This window comes from Paroedura picta, chromosome 1 (assembly GCF_049243985.1).
Source record: "Paroedura picta isolate Pp20150507F chromosome 1, Ppicta_v3.0, whole genome shotgun sequence".
NCBI lineage: Eukaryota > Metazoa > Chordata > Lepidosauria > Squamata > Gekkonidae > Paroedura > Paroedura picta.
The window spans coordinates 14,267,841-14,293,088 of NC_135369.1; the positions used below are offsets into that span (position 1 = coordinate 14,267,841).

Genomic DNA, 25,248 nt, shown 5'->3' on the forward strand with positions numbered 1-25,248 from the left:
CCACTAAGGCAGGGGTAGTCAACCTGTGGTACTCCAGATGTTCATGGACTACCATTCCCATGAGAATTGTAGTCCATGGACATCTGGAGGAACACAGGTTGACTACCCCTGCACTTAGTCACTCTATGTATGAACAGAAGGGCATCTTTTTTCTTTAAGGGCCAGCCATGTGCAAAACAAACAGAAAGGAATATTCTCAACCAATTCAGAACAGAAACCAAGGGAGGGGGGAGCTATTAAAATAACAATGAACTTATTTGAGAAAAAGTTGGATTTAAAAAAAATACGAAGATGCTTTCAACAGAGTCAGACTGGCAGTCTGACAAAGGCTGAATTGTCTATTCAGACTGGCAGTAGCTCCCTAGGGTCTCCGGCAAGAATCTTTCCCACCACCTCCTGCCAGATGCTTTGCACTGCAGATGTCAGTTCTTGAACCTGGGACTTTCTATGTACCGGGGTGGCCAAACTGCGGCTCTCTAGACGCCCATGGAGTACAATGCAGGGGCTCATGGGAATTGTAGTCCATGGCCATCTGGAGAGCCGCAGTTCGGCCACCCCTGGCCTACACCAAGGCCCTGACCACGAGAGCAGCAGCAGCCTCAGCCCCTAAGCTTCCAAAGCAGGAGACGCGAAGGGAGAGCGCCCTCTGAGCAAGTGCAGAGTGCCTTCCCAGCAACCTCAGGGAAGCCAAAGGGGGAGGGGCCCGCAGGTACCTGAGACACCCCCCTCCCCTCGTGGCGCGCCCCTTCCGGCGTCCCGCCGCCCCCCCCCCCAGGCCCGCGCGCGGCCTCCTCACCCTCCCGAGGCCCCCGTCTCGCGCTGCCCCGCGCTCCCCGCTGACATGGCTCGGACGACCCCGCTCAGGCCGCCTCCGCTCCGGTGGAGAAGCAGCGACTCCCCCCTCCCTCCGCCGCCCTGCCCTTCTCCGTCACTTCCGAACTGCGCGCGACGCCACTTCCGCTCGTTGCCGTAGCGACTGTAACAGACTGGCAGGGCGGGGGGAGGGGGAGCCGCCCGTCGGAGGCGCGTTCGGAGACGGCCAGTGTGGAGCGGGAGAGGGCGTCGTCACTTCCGGCCTGGGGTCGCCTTCTTCCGTTTCCCGGCGGCTGAAGGGAGGGAATAGCGAGCGAATACGGCGCAGGGAAAAACACTTCCAGGTTGAACTTCCGGTGAATTCCGGAAGTGGTGGGAGACGGCCGCGCTAGGACTTCGCAACCTCTATAGGAAGCCAGCTTCTTTATGTTTAGCGTGAGGGCGAAGCTGCAAAAGGATGAACTGGGTCTAACTTTCATATTTCCTATAGGTCAGGAGAGGAAGGACGTTTTGGGGACCAGAGATGGGCCTCTCCTCTTAAGCAGTGGTTCAGTCCAGCTGATTTTTTTAAAAACTTGTATATTGCAGGCAGTATTGGTATTTATTATTACTCGTTCTTTTATCGATGTTATTGCTAACATTAATACAGTTAGATTCAGGTGGTCTGAAGCAGCAGAACAATGCTTGAGGCCAATGGCACCTTTAAGACCAACAAAGCTTAATTCAAGGCGTCAGCTTCCGAAGTGTGAATGCACACAAAAGGTCACAACCTGAATAAAACGTAAAGGACTCAAACCTTGGATTAACACTAGTAATAATTTATGGTTCATAGGCAGATAGGGTTGCTAGATCCCCTAGGGAGGACAGAGGCACAATGCCATTGAGTCTGCATTACAAAGCTTCCAGTTTCTTCAGAACTGATCTCGGAGATGATTCCTGGGGATCCCCACATCCAAACCTGGAGTTTTCCCATCCCTACAGGCAGATCATAGGGGACTCCAGGACCAGACTACTTGAACAGGGTAAGGCGAACTTCACCTGTGTTCAGAGGAAGAGGGCACTTCTAATGCAGTGGAATTTATCTCCAGGTGAACAGGACTGTGGCCAGGCTGCAAGCGTGCTGAGGTTTGTTTTGTTCAACGAGGCTTATTGTCATGTTCAGATAACAACGAATAAAACCAAGGGAAATGACTCGCATCCAGCAATGCTCTGCTTTCACTCGACTCCAGCACTGCCGCCTCCCCTTCTGTTCTTCCTGTGCAAGACCATTATCTTGATGGGGGGCAGGGCAGCATGCACAGGACTACATTGAAATATCAGTCAGATAAATCTTAAAGTTGCAACGTTCATCTTTTTCCACTGGTCTTTGATGCAGCTATGTGAGAGTGGCATTTAGGCCATGATGAAGTCTTTAGAGCAAGGTTCTGGCCCAGGATGGGGTTTAAGTTACTTGCCATTTGCTCAAGAGAAGGAAAATTGTATACAGGGAGACTGAGCTGTGGCCTGGGTTGTCAACCTCCGAGTAGGGCCTGGAGATCTCCCAGAAGTACACCTGGTCTCCAGATTACAAATATCTGTTCTCTGGAGATAATGGCTGTTTCGGAAGGTGGAATGTATGGCAGTTCACCCTACTGAAGTCCCCCCTGCCCAAACCTCGACATCCTGAGGCTGCACCACCACGTCTCCAGGATATGTGCAGCTCTGGAGGCCACACTTTAAAAAGGACAGGGACAAAATTGAGATGGTGCAGAGGAGAGCAATGAGGATGATCTGGGGCCTGGGGACCGAGCCCTCTGAGGAAAGGCTGAGGGACTTGGGAATGTTCATCCTGAGAAGAGGAGGTTGAGAGGAGACAAGATGGTTCTCTTGAAGTCACTTAGAGGAGGGCAGGGAAAGTTTCCCATTGGCAGCAGAGGAGAAGACCTACATTAATGGGTTTAAACTTCATATAGAACCATATTGGCTAGTTTGGTGTAGTGGTTAGGAGTGCGGACTTCTAATCTGGCATGCTGGGTTTGATTCTGCACTCCCCCACATGCAGCCTGCTCGGTGACCTTGGGCTCGCCACGGCACTGATAAAGTTGTTCTGACCGAGCAGTGATATAAGGGCTCTCTCAGCCTCACCCACCTCACAGGGTGTCTGTTGTGGGGAGAGGAAAGGGAAGGTGACTGTAAGCCGCTTTGAGACTCCTTCGGATAGAGAAAACTGGCATATAAGAACCAACTCTTTTTCTTCTTCATATCAGGGGGGGAAATTTCAGCAGTGGAATCAACTGCCTAAGGAGGTGGTGAGCTCCCCCTCGATGGTGGTCTTCAAGCAGTGGCTGGACAGACACATATCCTGGATGCTTTAGGCTGATCTTCATTGAGCAGGGAGTTGGACCAGATGGCCTGTATGGCCCCTACCAACTCTATGATTCCATGAATTTCTGAACATGGAGTTGGCGATCCTAGTTGTGACTTCACACTCAGCTCCCCCCCATGACATCAAAAGCAACAAATGAGCTGAAATCTGTTTATTTAGAAAATGTCTGTACTGCCTCTCCAGATAACCTGCTTGAGGCAGCTTACAAAGTACAGTAGGATACAATCGTAAAACAGTTCAAAATAGTTAAAAACAAATGATTAAACCCCCAACCAAAGCATACAAACAGCAAAAAGCAGGAGGAGAGGGGTGACAGAGCATTGTGGCAGGAAAAAAAGTAGAACATACAATCTCATGTACTTAATGGAAGTTGATAAGGAAGCAACAAAGGGCAGCTCTAGAAACCACTGGAAATCACTTTATGGTAAAACAAAAACATACAGGAAAATCCTAGCGCTATAGTTTATCACTTCCTGTATGAACTTTTGGTGAGTACTCGAGGCTGTTTGGGGGGAACAATGGGGCCTGAGGGAGGTATGCCCTGTCCTCAGACCTGTTTTAGCAGCCTGAATTGATTCTCATGTAATAATGATAGCCCTCTTTAAGTATTTGAAAGGTTGTCACTTGGAGGAGGGCAGGATGCTGTTTCTGTTGGCTGCAGAGGAGAGGACACACAGTAATGGGTTTAAACTACAAGGCTTGATATCAGGAAAAGTCAGAGTAGTTCAGCAGTGGAATAGGCTGCCTAAGGAGGTGGTGAGCTCCCCCTCACTGGCAGTCTTCAAGCAAAGGTTGGATACACACTTTTCTTGGATGCTTTAGGATGCTTTGGGCTGATCCTGCGTAGAGCAGGGGGTTGGACTAGATGGCCTGTATGGCCCCTTCCAACTCTATGATTCTAATCTTTAGGCTAGATCCAGACATCATCAACCCCTTAATAAAAAGCCTGGGTAAAATGACATTTGGCCTAATACCTTAAATAAAAAAGTAGGATAGTTGTCAGGTGAGCCTCAAGGGGGGTTGCCTTTCGAAAACAGGGAGCCACGACGAAAAAAGCCCTGTCCCTCGTTGCTATCCACAATAGGCAGGTGGCAAAAGTGAACAGAACTAGCAAGGCAGACCCCAGTTTCTTTCAGTCCCATCTGTGCACCAGTTGTCCCCAGGCCTTAAAAACAGTGGGATCCGCTTGGCGTGCTGTCTTCTTTGCAAAGTGACTTCGGTTAGGGGCAGTGCGTTCAAGGAGGAAATGTTTAAGCATTCAGATCTGTGCTACCCTTCTCTCCTGGTCTTCTTCTTTGTCTCATTACCTGTGATAATGCTGAGAAACACCAGCCAGTCTCTGTCCCCTTTCAAAAAGACCATTTGACCAGGGTGTCGTCTGCACGGGGCTTTTTACCCAGTCCCAGTTCGAATGAAATCCTCCCATCTACACTGAACTGAATTTCCATTATGATTGGGGGCGCTTAAAACTCCCCCCCCCTGCAACATGCATGATTGATCTGGAGTGATCAATATCCAGAAGTGAATATACCCCTCGATATTTGAAAAATCGCCATCAGTAAGTGTGCAGATTTCTGCTTTTTGCCAATTAACTTCCTTCTCCGTGCCTGGTAGCAAAGCAGTCTTCCCTGATTGGCCAGGGAGTCATTTCAAAGACTTCCTATTTCCCGGTTTCAAGACTTCCCTTAAAGTGACTGCACTCCAGAAGCCCTAACTTTTATCAGCAGAGATTGTTCCGCCCCCCTCCTCTGCTGTCTCCAATCCTCCCCCCCCCTCACTGAAGAAAATAAAGAAAGAAGCTCCTGCTGCTCTTGGCTTCCCCCCCTCCCCCGCCCTGTTCTTAGCTTCCCCAATCGAGTGCAGAACACTTTCTGTTTCAATTGTGGGAAGGGATAGAGGAAGACCCGAGTTCAAATCGATCTGAATTCAGCAGGATTCACAAGGGGGGGGGGGGACTAAGTGCAGAATCAGCCCAAATTTCCTGAAAACACTGTTGCTGTTAGGAAAACCACATCAGAAGAAAAAAAAAGTTTTGTGACACTGTCAAGAGTACCAGATCTGTTGTGACTGAAACTTTCATAGACCAATAAAGCTCACTTCCTTGGAGGCGTAGAGTGAATTCTTACTCAGATATGCACACAAGGTAGGGAAGAAACCACATGAACGCAACCAGCAGCAACGTCTATTCCATGACCGACTCTTCTTCAGGGATTTTACCCCGTGGTTCAACCTTGGGGAGCTCCAGGGGTGTGTAGGTATCCGTTTCGTGAGGGTTGAGGCCCTGAAAGAAGAAGAGTGGTCCTTATATGTACTACCAGAAGGAGTACTCAAAGCAGCTTGCAATCACCTTCCCTTCCTCCCCAAAACAGGCACCCTGTGTGATAGATGGGGCTGAGAGAGCCCTGAGATTACTGAAGAGTTGGTTCTTCTATGCCGCTTTTCTCTACCCGAAGGAGTCTCAAAGTGACTTACATTCGCCTTCCCTTTCCGCTCCCCACAACAGACACCCTGTGAGGGAGGGGAGGCTGAGAGAGCCCTGAGATTACTGAAGAAGAAGAATTCTTATATGCCGCTTTTCTCTAAGCAAAGGAGGCTCAAAGCGGCTTACAGTCGCCTTCCCATTCCTCTCCTCACAGCGGACACCCTGTGAGGTGGGTGAGGCTGAGAGAGCCCTGATATCACTGCTCGGTCAGAACAGCTTTATCAGTGCTGTGATGAGCCCAAGGTCACCAGTTGGCTGCACGTGGAGGAGCGGGGACTCAAACCTGGCTCACCAGATTACAAGCTACCACTCTTAACTACTACACCAAGATGGAAAAAGTGGGGGGGAGACTGAATCAGCAGCTGTGTTTGTGCCTCAGCCCTCTGGTGAAGTGAGTGCTGCATTTGGATCTGAAAGACCCAGGTTTGAATTTCTCCTCTGTCATGAAAGCTTGCTGGGTGACTTCAGGCCAGTCCTTTATAACCTGTTTCTCCTCAGTGGGGATCCAAATCAACTTCCGTCCATCTTTCCTCTTCTCCATTATTCTCACAACAACCCTTTGAGGCAGGCTAGGCTGAGTGTTCGTGATTGGCCTCAACTGACCTAGTGCACTTCCACGGCCGAGGGCCGATTGAAACCTGCGTCTCCCAGACCTCATTCTGATGCTGCAACCATGAAACTACAATTATGACTGCTCAGAAATCACGCTGTGTATCAAAAACATTCTGGAAAGGGAGAAAGGAAGTATTTTAGGCTTTGCTTAGATCAGCAATCTGTTACAACTGATCTCATCCTCACAATAACCTTGCTAAATAGCCCAGGCTCTCTCAACCAGAATTTTGTGAAACCCTGAGGTTTCTTGACAACTATGTAAAAGGAGGATCTAGGAGCCTTAGTAGACCATACATTGAACATGAGTCAGCAGTGTGACTCAGTGGATAAGAAGGCAAATGGGATTTTGGGCTGTATCAAACGGAGTATCATATCCAGATCACAGGAGGTGATGGTACCGCTTTACTCTGCTCTGGTTCGGCCTCACTGTGTTCAGTTTTGGGCACCCCAGTTGATAAGGGTTGTAGAGAAACTGGAGCGTGTCCAGAGGAGGGCAACAAAGATGGTGAGGGGTTTGGAGACCAAGACATACGAAGAAAGGTTGGGGGAGCTTGGTCTGTTTAGCCTGGAGAGGAGACGACGGAGGGGGATCTGATACCCATCTTCAAGTATTTTAAAGGGTGCCATATGGAGGATGGAGCAGAGTTGTTCTCTCTTGCCTCGGAGGGACAGACCAGAACCAATGGGATGAAATTAATTCAAAAGAAATTGTGTCTAAATATCCAGAATAAGTTCCTGACAGAGCGGTTTCTCAGTGGAACAGGCTTCCTCGGGAGGTGGTAGGTTCTTCATCTTTGGAAAATTTTAAACAGAGGCTGGATAGCCATCTGACGGAGAGGCTGATTCTGCGAAGGTTCAAGGGGGTGGCAGGTTACAGTGGATGAGCGATAGGGTTGTGAGTGTCCTGCACAGTGCAGGGAGGGGTTGGACTAGATGACCCAGGAAATCCCTTCCAACTCTATGATTCTATGACACCGGAAGGGTTTCTCAAATGAGTGTGGGTTAATTTTTAATATATATTTTAAATTTGTTAAACATTTATCGGCGATCTGACCATATATGGTCATGTTGACACCACCCCTCCCAAAATGGCTAATGATGACCTTTGAGGGGGGTGGAGAGGGGAAGGGTCCCAGGTGGGCGTGTCCACAGCTGTGCTTCTCAACCATATTCAGCACAATTGTGCCACTTTTAGGTTTCCTCAAAACCTGAGGAACGTTTCAGGGATTTCTCAATGGTAAAAAAGACTGGGTTAGACAGAGGGAGATTGACTGGCTTGAGGTCACCTGTCAAAGGTCATGGGAGATGTGAACCTGGGTCTGCCCTTTTGTAATTTTGTAATCACAATTACCACTGTGTGGAGATAATTAATTCATAGGTTCACCAGAAGTCTGCAACGACTCACTGCACAGCCAATATACTGCCTGGGCGTTCAAGTTTAATACGATTACAGGTCAGGCCAACTAGATTGGCCAGGGTACTAAAGGATGAAGACAGTTTGAGAGCCAGCCGGGTGTTGTTGTTAAAAAGTGGTGGACTCTAATCCGAAGAACCAGGTTTGATTCCTCTCTCCTCCTCCACCTGCAGCCAGCTGGGTGACCTTGGGCCAGTCACAGTTCTCATACAGCTGTTTTCACAGATCAGTTCTGTCAGAGCTCTCTCAGCCCCAGCTATCTCACAGGGTAGAGGAAGGGAAAGGTATTTGCAAGCCACTTCGAAACTCCTAGCCTGAGCCACCCAGTGTAAATATTACAGAAAACTAAACCCCAAGGATGGGCAATTTCTAGAATACAAACTGAGCGCAATTAAACTATTTTACAGGATCCGTACCAATGCTTTATCTTATCCAGAGAGAGGAGCGGTTGAGGTTCGAGACCCAGCTTGGTGTTGTGATTAAGAGCGGCAACCTCTAATCTGGAGGGCCAGGTTTGATTCCCTACTCTTCCACGTGCAGCCTGCTGGGTGACTGTGGGCCACTCACAGCTCTCTCAGAGCTTTCTCAGCCCCACCTACCTCACTGGTTGTCTGTTGTGGGGAGAGGAAGGGAAGGCGATTGTAAGCCGCTCTGAGACTTTTTTGGATAGTGAAAAGTGAAAGATAAAACCAACTCTTCTGCTTCTTTCTCTTATAGATAACAAGGCCAAATCGATTCAGACTGAGCTGTTTTGTCCACACTCGCGAGGTTACGAAACCATACCAAATTGACACACGCATAACTTCCAGACTGAACTGGAGTTCCCTAAGTTACAAAAGTTCTAAGTATGACTAAACAGGAAGGCCATACTCTCTTTGGGTGTTCCCACTAGAACTAGGCCAAGATTTACAGCGAGATTTATAGCCACACCGGACTGGTTTAGAAGGTATGTTGACATCCATTCTGTAGGATTTGGTGACCTCGCAAACATGCCCAGACAGCTCAGTCTGACTGTATGTAGGCCTCTTGTATAAAAAACCCTCAATCTTTCCATGTCTGGCCCAGTTTGCATTTGGAGATTGGCAGTCTTTCGTCCCGTTCCAATGCCAACTCCTGTAGGGTTGCCAGGCCCCCCTTGTAGTTTGTGGCCAAGTCGTGACGTCCCCAGGAACTGGCAGGGGATTTATTATGATATCAATGTGTACATTGCTTCTCTCAGACTAGCTGTCTCAAGGCAGTGAAGAACAATCTCGATGTACATCGGTGACCAACAAATAAAACTGAATGGTCATCAATACATCAATAAAACAGCATCCATAAACACGAAAACTATTATTATTATTAATATTATTATTTGGATTTATTACCCGCCCCTCCCAGACGGCTCATGGCAGGTTACATGTGTCTGAATAAAATCGCAGTAAAACCCCCATTAAAACCCCAGACATGAAAGCACAACACGATCCCACTAGTCAAGAAGAGGATACGGTGGAAAACGTACTTGACTACTCTCATTCCTCATTAAAAAACCTCCTCGAGGGGGTGGGTGGGAAGTGGGGCGCAGATGGAACCCGCAAACCGCCAGTGATGGCGCCATTTGATCCTGGGAGGGGCGGGGCATATAGATCTTCCTTGCCGCACCAACCTCAACCATAGATCTGGTGGAAGAGCTCCGTCTTGCAGGTCCTATGGAGTGCCGGAAGCTCCTGCAGGGCCCCGCAGCTCTTTAGTAATAAAATTAAACCAGGGGTAGTCAAACTGCGGCCCTCCAGATGTCCATGGACTACAATTCCCAGGAGCCCCTGCCAGCGAATGCTGGCAGGGGGCTCCTGGGAATTGTAGTCCATGGACATCTGCAGGGCCGCAGTTTGACTACCTCTCAATTAAATCATGGTCAGCACCAGTAGCTGATTACAGAAATTGCATAAGTGGTGATTTTGCCAGCATAGGTGTCACTAGGCCAGTGGTTCTCAACCATCCTCATGCCGCGACCCTTTAATACACTTCCTCATGTTGTAGTGACCCCCAACCATAAAATAATGCAAGGGTTCTTTCACAGAAATTAAACCGAAACTGACCAATGGCGTGAAGATCCACTGTTCATGATTGTATATAATAAAGTGTATATAAATTGGCAGGCGCCTTCAGGAAGAACAGCAATAGTGGCACCCCATCCCACCAAGCTGCTTGCCCTGCCGCGACCCCTGTGAAAGGGTTGTTTGACCCCCAAAGGGGTCCCAGCCCCCAGGTTGAGAACCACTGAGCTAGGAGGTAGAAAGAGGATGGGACATAGAGGGTGGGTGGAGGCTTGCTTTAATCATGTGAGATGACTTTTCAGTTTTCCAACTGGCCACAACCAGAAGACCAGTATCATGGATTTCACCCTCCAAAAGATCAATTTTCTCCAGGGGAACCAGTTGTTGTACTCTGGAGATTAGCTGTAATTCCGGGGGGTCCCCTGGTCCCACCTGGAGGCTGGCATCTCAACCCCCGTATAATATTTATGCTTTGTATTGAAAGGGATTTTTTTAAAACCCTGTTTTTGTATGTGTTGTTGTATCCCCTTATAAAGCTCCAAATACACAGGGGTCCTTGAACAAAATAAAATTTATTTTCCCTTTGCACCATCTCTACTCCCCCTTCCTTGGCTGTTACTTGTGCCCGTTAAAAAAGAAAAACAGTATTATATTTGCATCACATTCTTGTTCATCACTCTCAGCTTTTTTTTTTTTTTAGGTTGTAAAGCCCATTCACAAATGCTGTAATTAAATACAAAAAGCAGCCAAGAAGGGATAGAAATATTTCCGTGCAAAGATGCCTAGAACTGCCCGTGTCTCTCCCGCCCAAAGAATACAGACAGATACTTACTTCGTAATGTCCTTCCACTTTCTGGAGGGGGAGAAACACAGGGATGAGTATTCAGAAAAACAGGAAGCATAACCAGAAAACAAAAATATTCACTCCTTCAATCCTAGCCAGCCACCGTTCTTTCTCTCTGCCAAGATTTTAAAGCCAATCTTGGTGCTATATCAGTTCATCTGAGAGCAGTAAGGTTACTACAATCTACGGCCAGGGCTTCGATTTTATGACCATATATCAGGCAAAATCCCACAGAGCCAGCTTTCTCCCTGGAAGCAACAGTGACAGCTGTATCTGTTGAGTTTCTGCCTGTTGTGCAAAGGGGGATTTTTGGATATCCGTGGCATGGCAGGAGAGCTGCCTCCTCTCATGATGCCCCCACTGGAGCCAGGGATGTGGCTTGCCACGGTGCCATGTTGTGATACCTCTCCACAGGGCCATATTGGGACAGTGCATCACCCTGGAAAAAGGACCTGTCCTCTGGCATTCCCCACCCCCCTGATAAGGGCTGCCAACTCTAATTTGAGAAATTCCTCAAGATTTGGTGCGGTGCCCCATAAAGGGGTTCAGGGAGGGAAGGTAGTTGAGAAGTGACAGGCACATTGCTGATGGTGGCAGTGGGGGGACACTCTGGTGTGTGGGCAAAACCTCTATGGTAAAAATAGCTTCTTACCATAGAGTTATGCTCAAAAACAGAGTGTCACCCTTAATATCACTAATATGTCTATGTGTCTGCCAGGTGATGTAGCAATATTGTGTTTATTTCCTTCATCTTCCCTCCCCACTTTTGGGGAATGCGCTCAGTTCCTGAGAGCCCTGAAATGGGGGGAAAGGCTCTAAGCTAGGGGATAGTCGCCCTTGTACTGCTCTCCAAAGCTGCCCTTTCCGCCAGGGGAACTAATCTCCATAGAACTGTTGTGATCCCAGGAGAATTCTAGGCCCCACCTGTGGCTTGGTAACTCTAGCTCAGGCTAGGTAAGGGCCTCACAGCTGGGTACCCTCCAAAGCAGCTTTTCCCCCCAGAGAAACAGATCTCTGTCATCTAGACGTCAGTTGTAATTCTGGGACCTCTTCAGGCTCCACCTGGAGGTTCGCAAATCTATTCATGGCTCGTGAGAAGGGACATCACAGATTGGTCCTCGGCCTAAAGAGGTTTTTTAATGGATTGCGAACACGGTCTGTTGACCTACCTCCAGGTGGTGGCTGGAGGCCTCCTGGTCTTACACTTGATCGCCAGAAAAGAAGAGTCACTTTGGAAGATGGGCTTGGTGGCATTGCACCCCATTGAAGTCCCTCTCTTCCCTTCTGAGGCTCCACCCCAAAAATCTCCAGGTATTTCCCAACCGAGGGCAGCCCTATCAATCCTACAAGACATAGCTTCTTGAAGAAAGCTGTTACTTCTGCACCTGAAATACGTTTGGTTTTCTTCCACCTGCTCAATCAAGGAGAAGGAAAAGGCATTCTGTATTTGCTCGGGGAACAGGGAGACCCTCTGTTTTGCTCATTCTGAGACCGCCATGCCCTAAACTCCCTTGATATTAGATGCTGCACATCATCTATCACTCAGGGTTGACAACCTGCAGGTAGGTCGCGCAAGGGTGTTTTATCTATGCCATAATAAAATGACAGGATTGTTATGTTCAGAAATTAAGCAAAGTTCAAAAAGTATGCTGTTTTCAAAAAAGATTCTTTCTCAGAACCTAATGTTGAATCTGCAAAATGAACAGATCACCAATAATGAAATGACTGCTTAATTATAGTATATGGAGTCAAGATTGCAAGTAAATATTTACGAGTGTCCACAAATTAAATGAGAGACGAACTTCTTCCATGGGCTCAGTTGTTGCTGACAAGTACTGGGAAATCTCTGAAATAATCTCTCAAACAGGTGATTCTGTTTGAGGGATTTTCAGATATTTCAGATAATTAAGCAGACATTTTACATTATTTGTAATTTGCTTATTTGTAGATTCAACACTAGGTTCATATTTACTGCCATTGACTTGTTAAACTTTTCAGGGTATTATTTGTAATTAATGTTGACGTTTTTATGGGGTTTTATTGATGTTTTATGGTATGATTTATTGGATGTAAACAGGCATGAGCCAGCTATCCTGGGAGTGGCAGTATAAAAAAGTAATTAATAATAAATATCAGGAAGAGTCTTTTCTGAAAATAGCCAATACTGGATGCCATTCGACGGTTCATGATAATATCATTTTGAACGTTACAAATGCTTGCTTGATCTCTGAACATTTCATTTTGAAACACATAAGACACTGTCTTTTTGGCAACAGACTTTACCTCTGCTGTTTAATGGTTTTGAAAGCAGAGTATTAAACCTTCCGTTTTTCTATTCCCTCTCATGGTTCATTCATAACTTTTACCCACATTGTGAGAGCGGTCTCTAATCTGGAGAATTGGGTTTGATTCCCTACTCCCCCCCATGTGCATCCAGCTGGGTGATCTTGGGCCAGTCACGGTACTGTTAGAACTGTTCTCACAGAGCAGTTCTGTCAGAGCTCTCTCAGCCCCATCTACCCCTCAGGGTGTCTGTTGTGGGGAGAGGAAGGCAAGGCAATTATAAGCGGCTTCGAGACTTCTTTGGATAGTGAAAAACAGGGTATAAAAACAACTCTTCTTCCATTTTGATTCTGTATAATCTGCAGGTTCAGCCAGGAGATCTCTGGGAATTACCGATGATCTCAAGAGAACGCAGATCAATTTCCCTGGAGGAAGTGGCTGCTTTGGAGGGTGGATTCTGTGTCCTTATGCCTGGTTGAGATTCTTCCCCTCCCACCCTCCCTGTACCCCACCTTCCTGACCCAGAGTTGGCAACCATAGACCTAGCTTAATATTTCACTAGTAGCAGGATGACAATATTCAGGGTTACCCTCACAGGCAGCCCTAAATGAGGTAAGAGTTCTGGGAGCAGAGACAATTTAAATTATCACATAATTAATGAGAATATAAATTCCCTGAGAAGATTAAGGGACCAAGCCCTATGAAGATAGGTTGAGGGACTTGGGAATGTTCAGCCTGGAGAAAAGGAGGTTGAGAGGGGACATGATAGCTCTCTTTAAGTATTTGAAAGGTTGTCACTTGGAGGAGGGCAGGATGCTGTTTCTGTTGGCTGCAGAGGAGAGGACACGCAGTAATGGGTTTAAACTACAAGTACAACGATATAGGCTAGATATCAGGAAAAGATTTTTCACAGTCAGAGTAGTTCAGCAGTGGAATAGGCTGCCTAAGGAGGTGGTGAGCTCCCCCTCACTGGCAGTCTTCAAGCAAAGGTTGGATACACACTTTTCTTGGATGCTTTAGGATGCTTTGGGCTGATCCTGCGTTGAGCAGGGGGTTGGACTAGATGGCCTGTATGGCCCCTTCCAACTCTATGATTCTATGACTAGAGGGATTTGGACTGCAACAACCCATCTTGGATCTCATCCAATACCACTGATCTCATTACAGATTACTGAGATTATGCAAATGAAGCACTTACACATTCTGTAGACAGGCTAAGAAAAAATTAATACCGTTATTAACTAACTGAACATACCTCGTAAATTCCCTCTTGTTTTGATTTCTTTCGATATAGGATCTGAGGAAGTGAAACACAGTGAGATTTAAATGAATCATTCTATAGTCTTATGTAACCCTAGGTTATAAAAACAACATCTAGAAAATTTTAACTAAATAACCCAGCGAAAAAAATAACTAAATTATTCAAGAGGGATTTTCTGCGCAGGCAATAAGAGTTGCGCTGTACTGATGATACTCAAAGTTATTTGGAAAAACGGTTAAGAGATGTAGCCTATACTCTTCCTTACACAAAACCCAGCTTGCTGTAGGCTCCTACTTCCGGATCCTTTTCTACCTGTCGGATGGTAAATATATTTTTCTCTTACCCGAATTCCACTGCTATCACATCCGAGCATCTATTTACTTTCCTCTGTATGATGGTGTTTAGCTTAAATGTAATGTGTGTTGTTTGGAACCCTTTTTATTTGTTTAAATGAAAATCCCTTTTATTAATTTTAAGAACTGCCTCTGCCTAAGATTTCCCTCCAGTTACTCTCACCAGATACTTGTACACACGGGTGGAGGAGCTCGTTCAATGACCCTCTCACATTCTTATTTGTCTCCTAGAATTGCTAATTTCCTCATCAAAAATTCAGGAAACAGGGTTTCCATGCTTTGCCCCCTCCTCAGAATAGGATACGGTACCAGGCAAGCAGTTTTGCATTTGTGTGTTTTGTGACTGCTTTTTATATTTTTAGGACGTATGTTTTTAAGTAATTTAAAGTTAAGATTTATATTTTAAGTGTTTGCAATTGAATTGTTTGTTTTTATCTGTTGGAATCTGCCCTGAGCCTTTGAGAAAGGGCAGGCTAAGCATATACATAAAAAAAATAATGTTCAGATATAAAAGGAATGTTTTCCAGCTTTGTCTTTCAACCTGGCTCCTCCCTATGTCCATTTAGATCAGGGGTAGTCAAACTGCGGCCCTCCAGATGTCCATGGACTACAATTCCCATGAGCCCCTGCCAGCAAACGCTGGCAGGGGCTCATGGGAATTGTAGTCCATGGACATCTGGAGGTCCGCAGTTTGACTACCCCTGATTTAGATGCAACAACAATGGAACACTGACTGAAAATCGATGTATCTGTTACTGAATCACAGGGCAGCAAATGCTCACTCACACAGAGGCTGGGAGAACCATGTCATGCATTTCTTGGATAAAGGGGTACTAAAGTGTCCATGCAGACATAAAGGCCCTCATAACTCTCCTCCCAGTCTTGTTTCCACATGGTAGCAATTCTCATTGTAGTAGACTCACAGCTCACTTCTTCAGATACAGCTAGACTGAATCCCTCTGTCCTTATATCTTAGTGGAGTTATTTTGGATGCCAAATGACAATAGCAGGTGAATTGCAGTAGCACTGATAATGAAGGTTAAGACACTGGATCCTCCTGGTCTGAATAGAGATGTAGGTTTCTTCTTATTTCCCCTCTGCATATCAGACCTCCCCCAAAGTCTAATGGGAAACTACATGTTTTTCAGGGATTGCCAGAATGCCTGCACGACATGTGACGTCACCCCCTGTTACTTGCTGGAAGTGATGTTATAGCATTGCAAAATGCCCATCTCCTTGAAGCCGTCAGGGGATGCTAGTCCTAGGCTGGCAGAAACCAAGGCTTAAAGGCTGGCAATATTGTTGTGACTCCATAGCAGGGGCTACTGAATTAATTTATTTCTTAAAACTGCAACCTTTGACAGAGACATAGCAAAGCCTGCTGGAATATGCAAGATATGTAATGTGCATGATTCAAAAGCATATGAAGAATAGCCTACAGTGGGCATCTGAGGTGATCTGTATTTAATGTAGTTATATTGGAAACTTACTGGTACTTTTCAACTACTCTCCTCCTATGTCCTGATTGACTCAGTTGGAGAATTCCTGCTCCTTTGAGCACATTTCCTCCCTGCTTGCCTCCAGAATAGATAGAATTAACACAGAACAGATCAGTTAGACAGTTAAGGTGCTCTCTTTTCCCTCTTTCTTTCTATACAAAGTTGTTTCTCTACTTAATACAAATTCTCACCCTCTTGCATGTTCACACTGTGCCAACAAAGCTGGGAGTGGCTGCGATGTGTCTGCTTAGGGGTGAGCTCAACGCTTTGATTGTTAGACTCACTGGTGAGTAGGGATGACCCCAAATCCCTGACTGCTTTCTCTTCCATTCCATACCCTTTGGATATTATCCATCCTCAAGAAGCCAGTGAGCACCACACCAGGGACTGGTGGTTACAACACAACCACCCATAAACATTTCAAAAGTCTGGGAGGACTCACCTTCAGTCGGCAGTAGAGGAAAGTGAGAGCGATGCCGTAGATGAACAGAATTCCATCTAAGATGTAACATAACTGAGGTTCCTGCAGAGACGCTGCTGTGGGACAAGGTACATTTGGTGACTTCTCGAGGAAAAGACCCTTCAGCCTAGACAAACTTAACAACCAGATCTTTGGAACTGGTAATGGGAAATGCACCAGACTTCATGTCACTTTAGAAGAAGAGCTGGGGGATTTATACCCTGCTTTTCACTACCCGAAGGAGTGCCAAAGCAGCTTACAAACACTTTCCCCTTCTTTTCTCCACAACAAACACCTTCTGAGGAAGGTGGGCCTGAGAAGGCTCTGAGAGGACTATGACTGGCCCATAGTCACCCAGCTGGCCTCATGTGTCTTAAAGCAGCTTACAATCACCTTCCCTTCATCTCCCCACAACAGGTAGGTGGGGCTAAGAGAACTGTTCTGAGAGAACAGCTCTGACAGGACTGTGACTAACCTAAGGTCACCCCAGCTGGATGTATGTGGAGGAGTGAGGAATCAAACCCGGTTGCACCACACCGCACTGGCTCTCAACCGTCATGGCTTCCTCTCAAAGGAAACAGGGAGTGGTCCTGTGGTGTGAGAATGGGAAATTCCCTTAGTGCTCCCCCCTCACAGAACTCCCCCCCCCCCGGTTATCTGCGGAGCAGGCATTGATCGGGTGTGCCAGTTTAAGATTGTGATGCAGATGTAAAGTCTGCACACATTGGATAATGCACTTTCAGTGTGCTTTTGCAGCTGGGTTTTCCAGTGCAGAACAGGATAATCTACTTCTAAAGTGCATTAAAAGTGCATTATCCAACGTGTGTGGAATGGGCTTCAGTTTCATGTTGATTGGGGTAGAACAGATTTAGCATCTTACAGACCAATTTAGGGTTGCCAGCTCCAGGTTGGGAAATATCTGGAGACTGGGGGGGGGCAGGGTGGATCTCAAGGAAGGTAGCGTTTGTGTAGGGGAAGGATTTCCATGGGGTATAATGCCAGAATACAGAATCTTGCCAGAATACACACCAGCTGAACATTGCTTTCGTCTATGGTCCTATCAAGCTGAGATCATTATGGAAGCCAGGTTCCGGAAGAGAAGACTGGATACGTGTACTTTGATGATTCAAAATCCATTTACATTAAATGGTTGGCTTACTGGGAAGGGTAAAAAAAAAATAGACAAGTTTTGCCTTAAAAAATTTTCCACTGAGGAAACAGTGGTGGAAGTGATGTTCAATCAGTGTGGATTCTGGGAAGATTTTTTTTACCACAATTTATACAAAGGAAGAGGAAGAAGAGTTTGTTTTTATATCCCACTTTTCACTGCCTGAAGGAGTCTCGAAGTGGACTTACAATCACCTTCCCTTCCTCTCCCCAAAACAGGAAGTGAGGCTGAGGAGGTGAGGCTGAGAGAGCCCTGATAGGACTGCTTTGTGAGAACAACGCTAATAGGACTGTGACTAGGTCACCCAGCTGGCTGCATGCAGAGGAGCGGGAAATCAAACCCATTAGAAGCTGCCACTCTTAACCACTCAACCACGCTGGCTGGAATGACTGAAACACTGAACGACAGCAATCGGAACGACGGGACTTACATAAACTTTTGAGGCGCCCACAAGGACATGTGATTAATCCTTAATGGAGGTTTGTGATTGGTAAATAAGTCTGTTATGTGATTGGCTAAGAGTCTGGGGCCGGCAAATCCTGAATGAGGGCTCAGCATCCCAGCCTGAGGTCCAAGCTTGAGGTTTCTTACATGGTCCCTTGAGAACCACGGACAGAACAGTCAGCCAAAATGGTCCTCACAACAACCCTTGCTAGATGTTCAGCTATGCCTTCAGCTCTATTAGAGGGCCGTTATAAGAATGCTCCCTTCCTACAGATCCTGTTTTTGTGGCAGTGGCTGGATTGATATGAGAGAACACATATTCTTCCATTGCTCAGTTTATGTCATCTGAGGCAAATTGATAGGCCTACTAGTTCAGTCTTTCTCATTTTTTTTTTTTACCATTGAGAAACCTCTGAAACAATCTTCAGGCTTTGAGAAACCCCAGAAGTGGGGTGATCATACAGAAAATGGTTGGGCCCCTCCCTTCCCACCCCCTTCAGGCCCATCATCGATCATTGGGGGGGATCAGCATGAACATATCTGATCGTATCACCTGATAAATGTGTAGCAAATTTTAAAAATATATACAAAATTAACTCCCACCCATTCAGGAAACCCTTCCAGGGTCATTACGAAACTCCCACGGTTTCACAAACCCCTGGCTGAGAAAACCTGAAACATCCTCCCAACAACCCTGTGAGGTAGCTCAGGCTGACTGACCAAGGTCACTCTGTCAGCTTATTATGGCCAGGTGGTCCTCCTTAGAACAAGAAGTGAAAGGAGCAGCTCCCTGCCCTCCCGATCCGACAGATAAGTTGGGGAAATCATGCTCGAATGGGCAAATGGCCCTGATTTAGCATTGGAAAGAGAAACCAGCTTCTCCGCGAAAGTCACTGCCAGCTGAAACGCCAGTCTGTTTTCCAAATTCAGCTCTGAGGGAAGTTTCGGTTCTTGGAGCAAAACAGCCAATGTGCCCCCTTACAGCAACCAGCCCCAATTCCATCCTTCTATCCATCTGAGTGTCAAAACAGAAGGAGGTCAAGTGCTGGGTTTGTAAGGTTGCCACCTGGGTTGGAAAATTCCTGGAGATTTGAGGGGTGGAGTCTGGGGAAGGGAGGGGCTTCAGTGGGGATGTGAGGTGCCTACAGAGCAGCTATTGTCTCTGGGGGAACTTATCTCTGTAATCTTTAGATAAGCTACAGAATCATAAGAATTGGAAAGGACCTCATGGGTCATCTAGTCCAGCTTCCATGGGTTTCCCAGGAGAACGACTTCCTCATCAACAGAGGTGGTTCAGCCAAGTTGGTGGGTATTTTGTGGTTAAAAGTAGCAGAGTTAATATAAATGATGAAGGATGAGACCGGCCATGGCAGTGTTAAAGTATAATAAAGTATTATACTAGAACTAGTAGAGTAGGCCACCTCATGAGAAGGAAGGACTCCGTGGAGAAGAGCCTAATGCTGGGAGTGACTGAGGGCAAAAGAAGAAGGGGACGACAGAGAATGAGGTGGCTGGATGGAGTCACTGAAGCAGTCGGTGTAAACTTAAATGGACTCCGGGGAATGGTAGAGGACAGGAAGGCCTGGAGGATCATTGTCCATGGGGTCGCGATGGGTCGGACACGACTTCGCACCTAACAACAATAAAGTAAAGTAGGGGAACTGGGGTACAAAACAAGAAAATGCATTTATCCCTAAAGCTCAAGATCTGAGGGGCCCGTCATGTTAGACATCACATTGCATGGCTAAGGAATTGGTGTGGTATCGGAGATCGTGGCAACAGCTGAACAATGGGATCACCAAGAGTTGGACATGGCTGAATAGCTGACAACAACAACAAGAAGAACTCTTTTAGAGTAGTGGTCCCCAGCCTTTTTATCACTGGGGACCGGTCAACGCTTGACAATTTTACTGAGGCCCGGGGGGGGGTAGTCTTTTGCTGAGGGATGTCACCACCTGAGCCCCTGCTCCACTTGCATTCTTGCTGGTGCCCCTGACTTCCCGCCGCCCACTGGGGGGCGCTGCCAGCAGCAGCTGGGCAGTGCCAGGCCGAGGGGGAGCCCCAGCCATGGCGGCCGCTGGAGAGCACCAAAGGTGAGCCGGCGACAGAGTGGCAGGGCAGCCCCCAAGGCAACAGCCGGGGAGGCGGATGAGGAGGAGCCGCAGCCCGGTACTGACTGATCCACGGACCGGTACCAGTCTCCGAACCGGGGGTTGGGGACCACTGTCTTAGAGCCTGAGGGCACCTTTGGAGCGCTGACACAGAGTGCTAGGTGCAGGCAGAAATGGCTGCTGCGAACAGTTTGCTACAGGAAGCAGAGCCAGCCAGAAAATGGCTGCTGCAGTTTACCCGAAGTCACACCAGTGTTTGTGCCGCCATGAGGGCAGCTGCTGCCCAGAGCAACCTTAAAAAAAAGATGGATGGCCAATCAAAGCTTCCATGGTCACTCCAAAAGCCTTGCTGGGCAAAAGCCCCTCTTTCTCCAAGCACTTGGAGAACTCCCAGGAAGGTTTGGGTTGGTGGCATCGTCGTGCCTGTGAGTATCACCCTGGGGACTCCTGATTTTCAGTGTCGATTATATGTACATGAAAGCTTCTGACCTTAAAGAAGACCAGCCTTAATCCAGCCCTTAAAATGTTGATCCTGGTAATCAATAGGCCTTGAAAGTACACAGGATAGCTGGTCTGGTTTTAGAAGCTTCTCTGGGTGACGAGGAAATCGCAGACTTGCCGTTCATATCATAGAATCATCGAGTGGGAAGGTACCTCCAGGGTCATCTAGTCCAACCCGCTGTGGAATGCAGGAAATGGCCACAAGAGCCACGCTCAGACACAGTCCCTTCTGCCCACCCACTTACAATCTGCCTAAATTCATGGTATCCATATAGATAGCATTTCTGTCAGATGGCTATCTAGCCTCTGCTTTAAAACTTCCAAAGGTGGAGAACCCACCTCCGGAAGAAGCTTGTTCCACCAAGCAACAGCTCTGTCAGGAACTTCTTCCAGATGTTTAGCCAAAATTCTGAATTAATTAACCACTTTCATCCCATTGGTTCTGGTTCAACCCCCTGGGATTACAGAAAAGAACTGTGCTCCATCTTCTCTGTGATAGCCCTTCAAGTCCTTGAATTGGTTGTTTTCACTTTGTCTGAAACCTTTGGTTTGATTTTCCGACAGGAGATCCAAAGCATCATTACTGAACGCAAGAGGTCTCTGATGTATCCACCTTGGATTTGCTGCCTCAGGTAGGGGTGGGGGTCCCACACTGGGAATTCATCCCCCCCCAGTCTATCTTTTAGAACAGTGGTTCTCAACCTGGGGGCCGAATGAGCCTTTCACAGGGGCCGCGGCAGGGCGAGCAGGTTGGCCGGGGGGCAGCTCAGCCACTGTTATCGCTCCTCCTGAATTTATATTCAATTTATATTCAATTTATAACCAATTTATATACAATCCTGAACAGTGGATCTTCACACCATTGGTCAGTTTTGGTTTCATTTCTGTGAAGGAACCCTTGCATAATTTTATGGTTGGGGGTCACCACCACATGAGGAGCTGTATTAAAAGGTCACGGCATTAGGAAGGTGGAGAACCACTGGTTTAGAAGGTCGGGCTCAGTCTTGTTTGTTAAGAAGATCTTGTGACACAGTTTTTTATTGTGATGTGGACTCCAATGTGACATTCACAGTATTCTACACATACTGTGTCTCATTTCACAAACACCAGTTTTCCATTTGAGTATCTTCGAGAGGAAAGCCTGTTTTACGTATGGAATGCGGGCACAGCCAGGAGTCGACATGAAGCAAATTGACATGTTTTTTTATTTAAAGTACTTTGATTTTGCATGTTTTATTTTGCAGAAGCATTTCATTAAAACTTCCTTGACTAAAATGGGGGGGGGGAGAAAGGGTCTCAGCCTAGAAGAGGTTTAGGCATTGCCCTTTTGACTTCTGCGTGAATTTGATTGCTGGCGGGTTGAACTTCTTTAAGATTGTGAATATATTTTATCCCCCCTCCCTACACTATTTGGGAGAGGCTTCTGGACAAGCTGGTAGCGGAGTTTTAGAACTGGTTTCCTTATACCCTTCCTGAGAAGCCATCCGCCAATAAAATCCCTCCAAGCTATGACGAATGCCTCAGCTAGGTTTAAGATTTTCAGTAATGAATAACACCCGTTGGCACATTTGGAAGGGATATTCTATTCTATTTAACTGATCATCTAGAACAGTGGTCCCCAACCCCCGGTTCGGGGACCGGTATCGGTCCATAGATCAGTTGGTACCGGGCCGCAGCTCCTCCTCCTCCTCCCCAGCTGCTGCCTCGGGGGCAGCCCTACCACTTTGCCACCGGCTCACCTTTGGTGCTCTCCAGTGGCCACCATAGCTGGGGCTCTCCCTCAGCCTGGCACTGCGCAGCTGCAGCTGGCAGCACCCCCCAGCAGGCAGCGAGAAGTCAGGGGCGCCGGTGGGAAAGCAAGTGGGGCAGGGGCTCAGGCGGCAGCGACGTCCCTCGGCAAAAGACTACCCCCCCCCCACAGGCCTCAGTAAAATTGTCAAGCGTTGACCGGTCCCCGGTGATAAAAAGGTTGGGGACCACTGATCTAGAATGTGTTTTGTTAGCAACACAATTGGCGATGTGTTTTTATTCTTAGGAGCATTTCATTTAGAACGCCTTTCTTCTGTACTGCTCCTTGTGTCTCAGGAAATAAAAATTTAAAGCTAGAAAGGTTTAAATTATTAAGAGGAGGTGGTTTTTAAAACATTTGAATACTTAAATTTTTGCGCGGTTCTTTTAAAATCTGCGGTTACCCGCCCTGCGCCAACCAGGGAAGGGTGGGATGCGAATAAAACTTGATGACTATCACGAAATGCATTTTAACAGTGCTGTATAGTTTTAAAGCCCTGCCTGGATAATCCATGCTAGCCTCAGAAGTAACATTAAGCTGGTCATAGCCAGTCTTCGGAAGGGAGACCACCAAGGAACACCAACTTTGTGACAGAGAGGCAGGCTATGGCAAACCACCTCTGAACATCTCTTGTCTTGAAAACCCCAGAACAGGGGTAGTCAAACTGTGGCCCTCCAGATGTCCATGGACTACAATTCCCATGAGCCCCTGCCAGCAAATGCTGGCAGGGGCTCATGGGAACTGTAGTCCATGGACATCTGGAGGGCCGCAGTTTGACTACGCCTGCCCCAGAGGGTAGCCATCAGTCAGCTAGGATCTGACAGTTAAAAAAAAAAGAGTTTTAAAACTCTTGAATTCCAGATCAGGCTAAAGGTTCTGGTAATTACCTTTAAGGCCATATACAGTCAGGGCCCAGCGTACCTGAGGGACCGCCTCCCTGCTTATGCCCCCAAAGAGCTCTACGCTCTGCCACCACCAACTGGCTAATGGTCCCTGGCCCTAAAGAAGCCCGCCTGGCCTCAACCAGGGCCGGAGCCTTCTCTGTCCTGGCCCCCTACTTGGTGGAACGAGCTCCCAGAGGAGATCAGGGCTCTGATGGAGCTGGAACAGTTTTGCAGGGCCTGCAAAACGAAGGTCTTATGGCTGAGCAACATCTTATAGCAACATCTATAGGACCCCTGCTCCCTCCTTCCTAAAAAATCCAACCATGTATTCTGCTCTGGACTTGTTCGTATTGTTATAGTTTGCACCTATGTTACAGTTTAATGTTCATATTATTTATGTTGTATGAGAATCGTTATGAAAACTGAGTTCTAGGTATCGTTTCTATGTTTTATGCGAACCACCCTGAGCCTCAGAGGAGGACGGTATGTATATATAAATAAATATAAATAAATAAAATAAAACTTAAGTGGGTTCTTTAAAATGTGGGGCTGTTTGCAAACTGACCAGGCTGAGCAGAAAGGATTCTTAATCTTTCAGCTGATTAGTTGCATATTGCTAGTTTGTCACTTTAGGTGAATTTAAAGATAGAACGGATGAGATCTCTTGTGATCTATCTGATTTCTCTCTCTGTTCTTCCAAGAGGCGTGGGGCCAGCGTTTGTGTCTCGTTCGATCCTTGCAACAGGCCTGTGAGTTAGATTCGGCCCAGTGTCACCCAGTAGACTTCAGAGCACTTGGAAGTCTCCATGCCCAGTCCCTGTGGGGACAGGATAGCTGCCAGGCCACAATAGCCACTAAATGCTCACTTATCAAATGTGGTCACTGGTTATTAAAAAAGCCAACTTTAACCATCGCCTTTCCAATTCCTCAAAAATAGACCAAAATGGGTGCATCCTTCACCTACAAGCATGTTCCCCGCTGCCTCAAGTTGACCACCGCCAATTAATCAACTATGACGAGTTGATTAATCTACCCAATTAAAGCTTCCCTTCCTCATCTGTGTTCAGGCAATGGAATCTCAGTGGGGAAAATCAGGAGCTGATTTTCTCCCGCGGAAATAAATGCTGCTTTCATAGGCAAGCGACGTGACGCGCGCCAGAAATCTGCGGAGCCTTCCAAGATGGCATTTCTGCACCCCACCCTGCCACCTTTACCTGCTTGCTCAGCTGTGAGGAGAACCAGGAGAGCTGTCAGGAGACCCGGCTTCATCCTGGAGACCCGGCTGGAGGCGTTCTGCTGAGCGGAGGCTCTCCCTCCGAGAGACGGGGGCCGGCCGGCCACAAAACCAGCCACCGGTGCTATGCGCTCCGCACGCCCCTGGCCGTGCAGATGTCCAGCAGCCGAGCTGAGCTTCTGCTCTGCCGTTCTCGATCTGGCAGGACAGCCCACAAGCCACAGAGCACATGCTTTCCTGCGCTGGCTGCCTAATCGCTCCGTCAGTGATAGCCCATCAAGCTCGGCCTTAAGTTCCCTTTTCTCCAACTCGCTCTAAATAACCGACCGTCCAGAAAAGGCTGGGGTAAAGGAGCATTTCCACACACGTGCGAATCACAGAAAAGCAGGCTCGAAAATCCTCTGCACCGCTTCTCTGGGCAACAAGACTTAGGCAAGCACCAATGGCTGTACACAGTTCTTTTGGACCCGTGCAGTGTTTCTCCATTGTTTTACAACGTGACTAAGAGTTTGTGAGAATGGGTTTTAACGAACGCCCTTTCTGCTCTAGGCCTCAGATCAGACGCTGGCTTTGATAGGCTAAATTCTGTTAGCAGGTCTTGCTCATAGAAATGCCACCCTACACTGGCTGTTTTTGCCCATCCAGGTTTAGAGAATGTTGGCTATAAAGATGGCTCAAGGTCACGACCTTGAAGA

The 25,248-nt window shown here is 47.3% G+C and overlaps 2 protein-coding genes across 6 annotated transcripts in view; both read right to left on the minus strand.

Moving 5' to 3' along the window:
- KHDC4 (KH domain containing 4, pre-mRNA splicing factor) overlaps nucleotides 1-1,081 on the minus strand; it is a 31,242-nt gene extending 30,161 nt beyond the window's left edge. For 2 of the 4 annotated variants that reach the window (XR_013228438.1, XM_077322866.1), the window contains exon 1: nucleotides 797-1,079. Coding sequence is in view for 3 of the 4 variants with exons in the window: in XM_077322866.1 (XP_077178981.1) it covers nucleotides 797-843 (47 nt within the window). In the remaining variant the exon portion in view is untranslated. Of the gene's footprint in view, nucleotides 1-796 lie in introns of all 4 variants that reach the window. The other 2 variants (XM_077322852.1, XM_077322845.1) reach the window with 2 other exon arrangements.
- A 2,232-nt stretch (nucleotides 1,082-3,313) lies between these two features.
- Nucleotides 3,314-24,874, minus strand: FCER1G (Fc epsilon receptor Ig). 2 transcript variants are annotated; one of them, XM_077322901.1, is made up of 5 exons: nucleotides 24,534-24,874; nucleotides 16,405-16,496; nucleotides 14,105-14,146; nucleotides 10,555-10,575; nucleotides 3,314-5,459 (listed from the first exon to the last, which is right to left on the minus strand). In XM_077322901.1, the coding sequence occupies exons 1-5, from the start codon at nucleotides 24,586-24,588 to the stop codon at nucleotides 5,361-5,363; spliced, it is 309 nt and encodes a 102-aa protein (XP_077179016.1). In that variant the 5' UTR covers nucleotides 24,589-24,874; the 3' UTR covers nucleotides 3,314-5,360. The 2 variants fall into 2 exon arrangements, with proteins under 2 accessions (XP_077179016.1, XP_077179007.1); XM_077322892.1 differs by having other exon boundaries at nucleotides 16,405-16,499; nucleotides 24,534-24,862.
- Nucleotides 24,875-25,248: the final 374 nt, after the last annotated feature.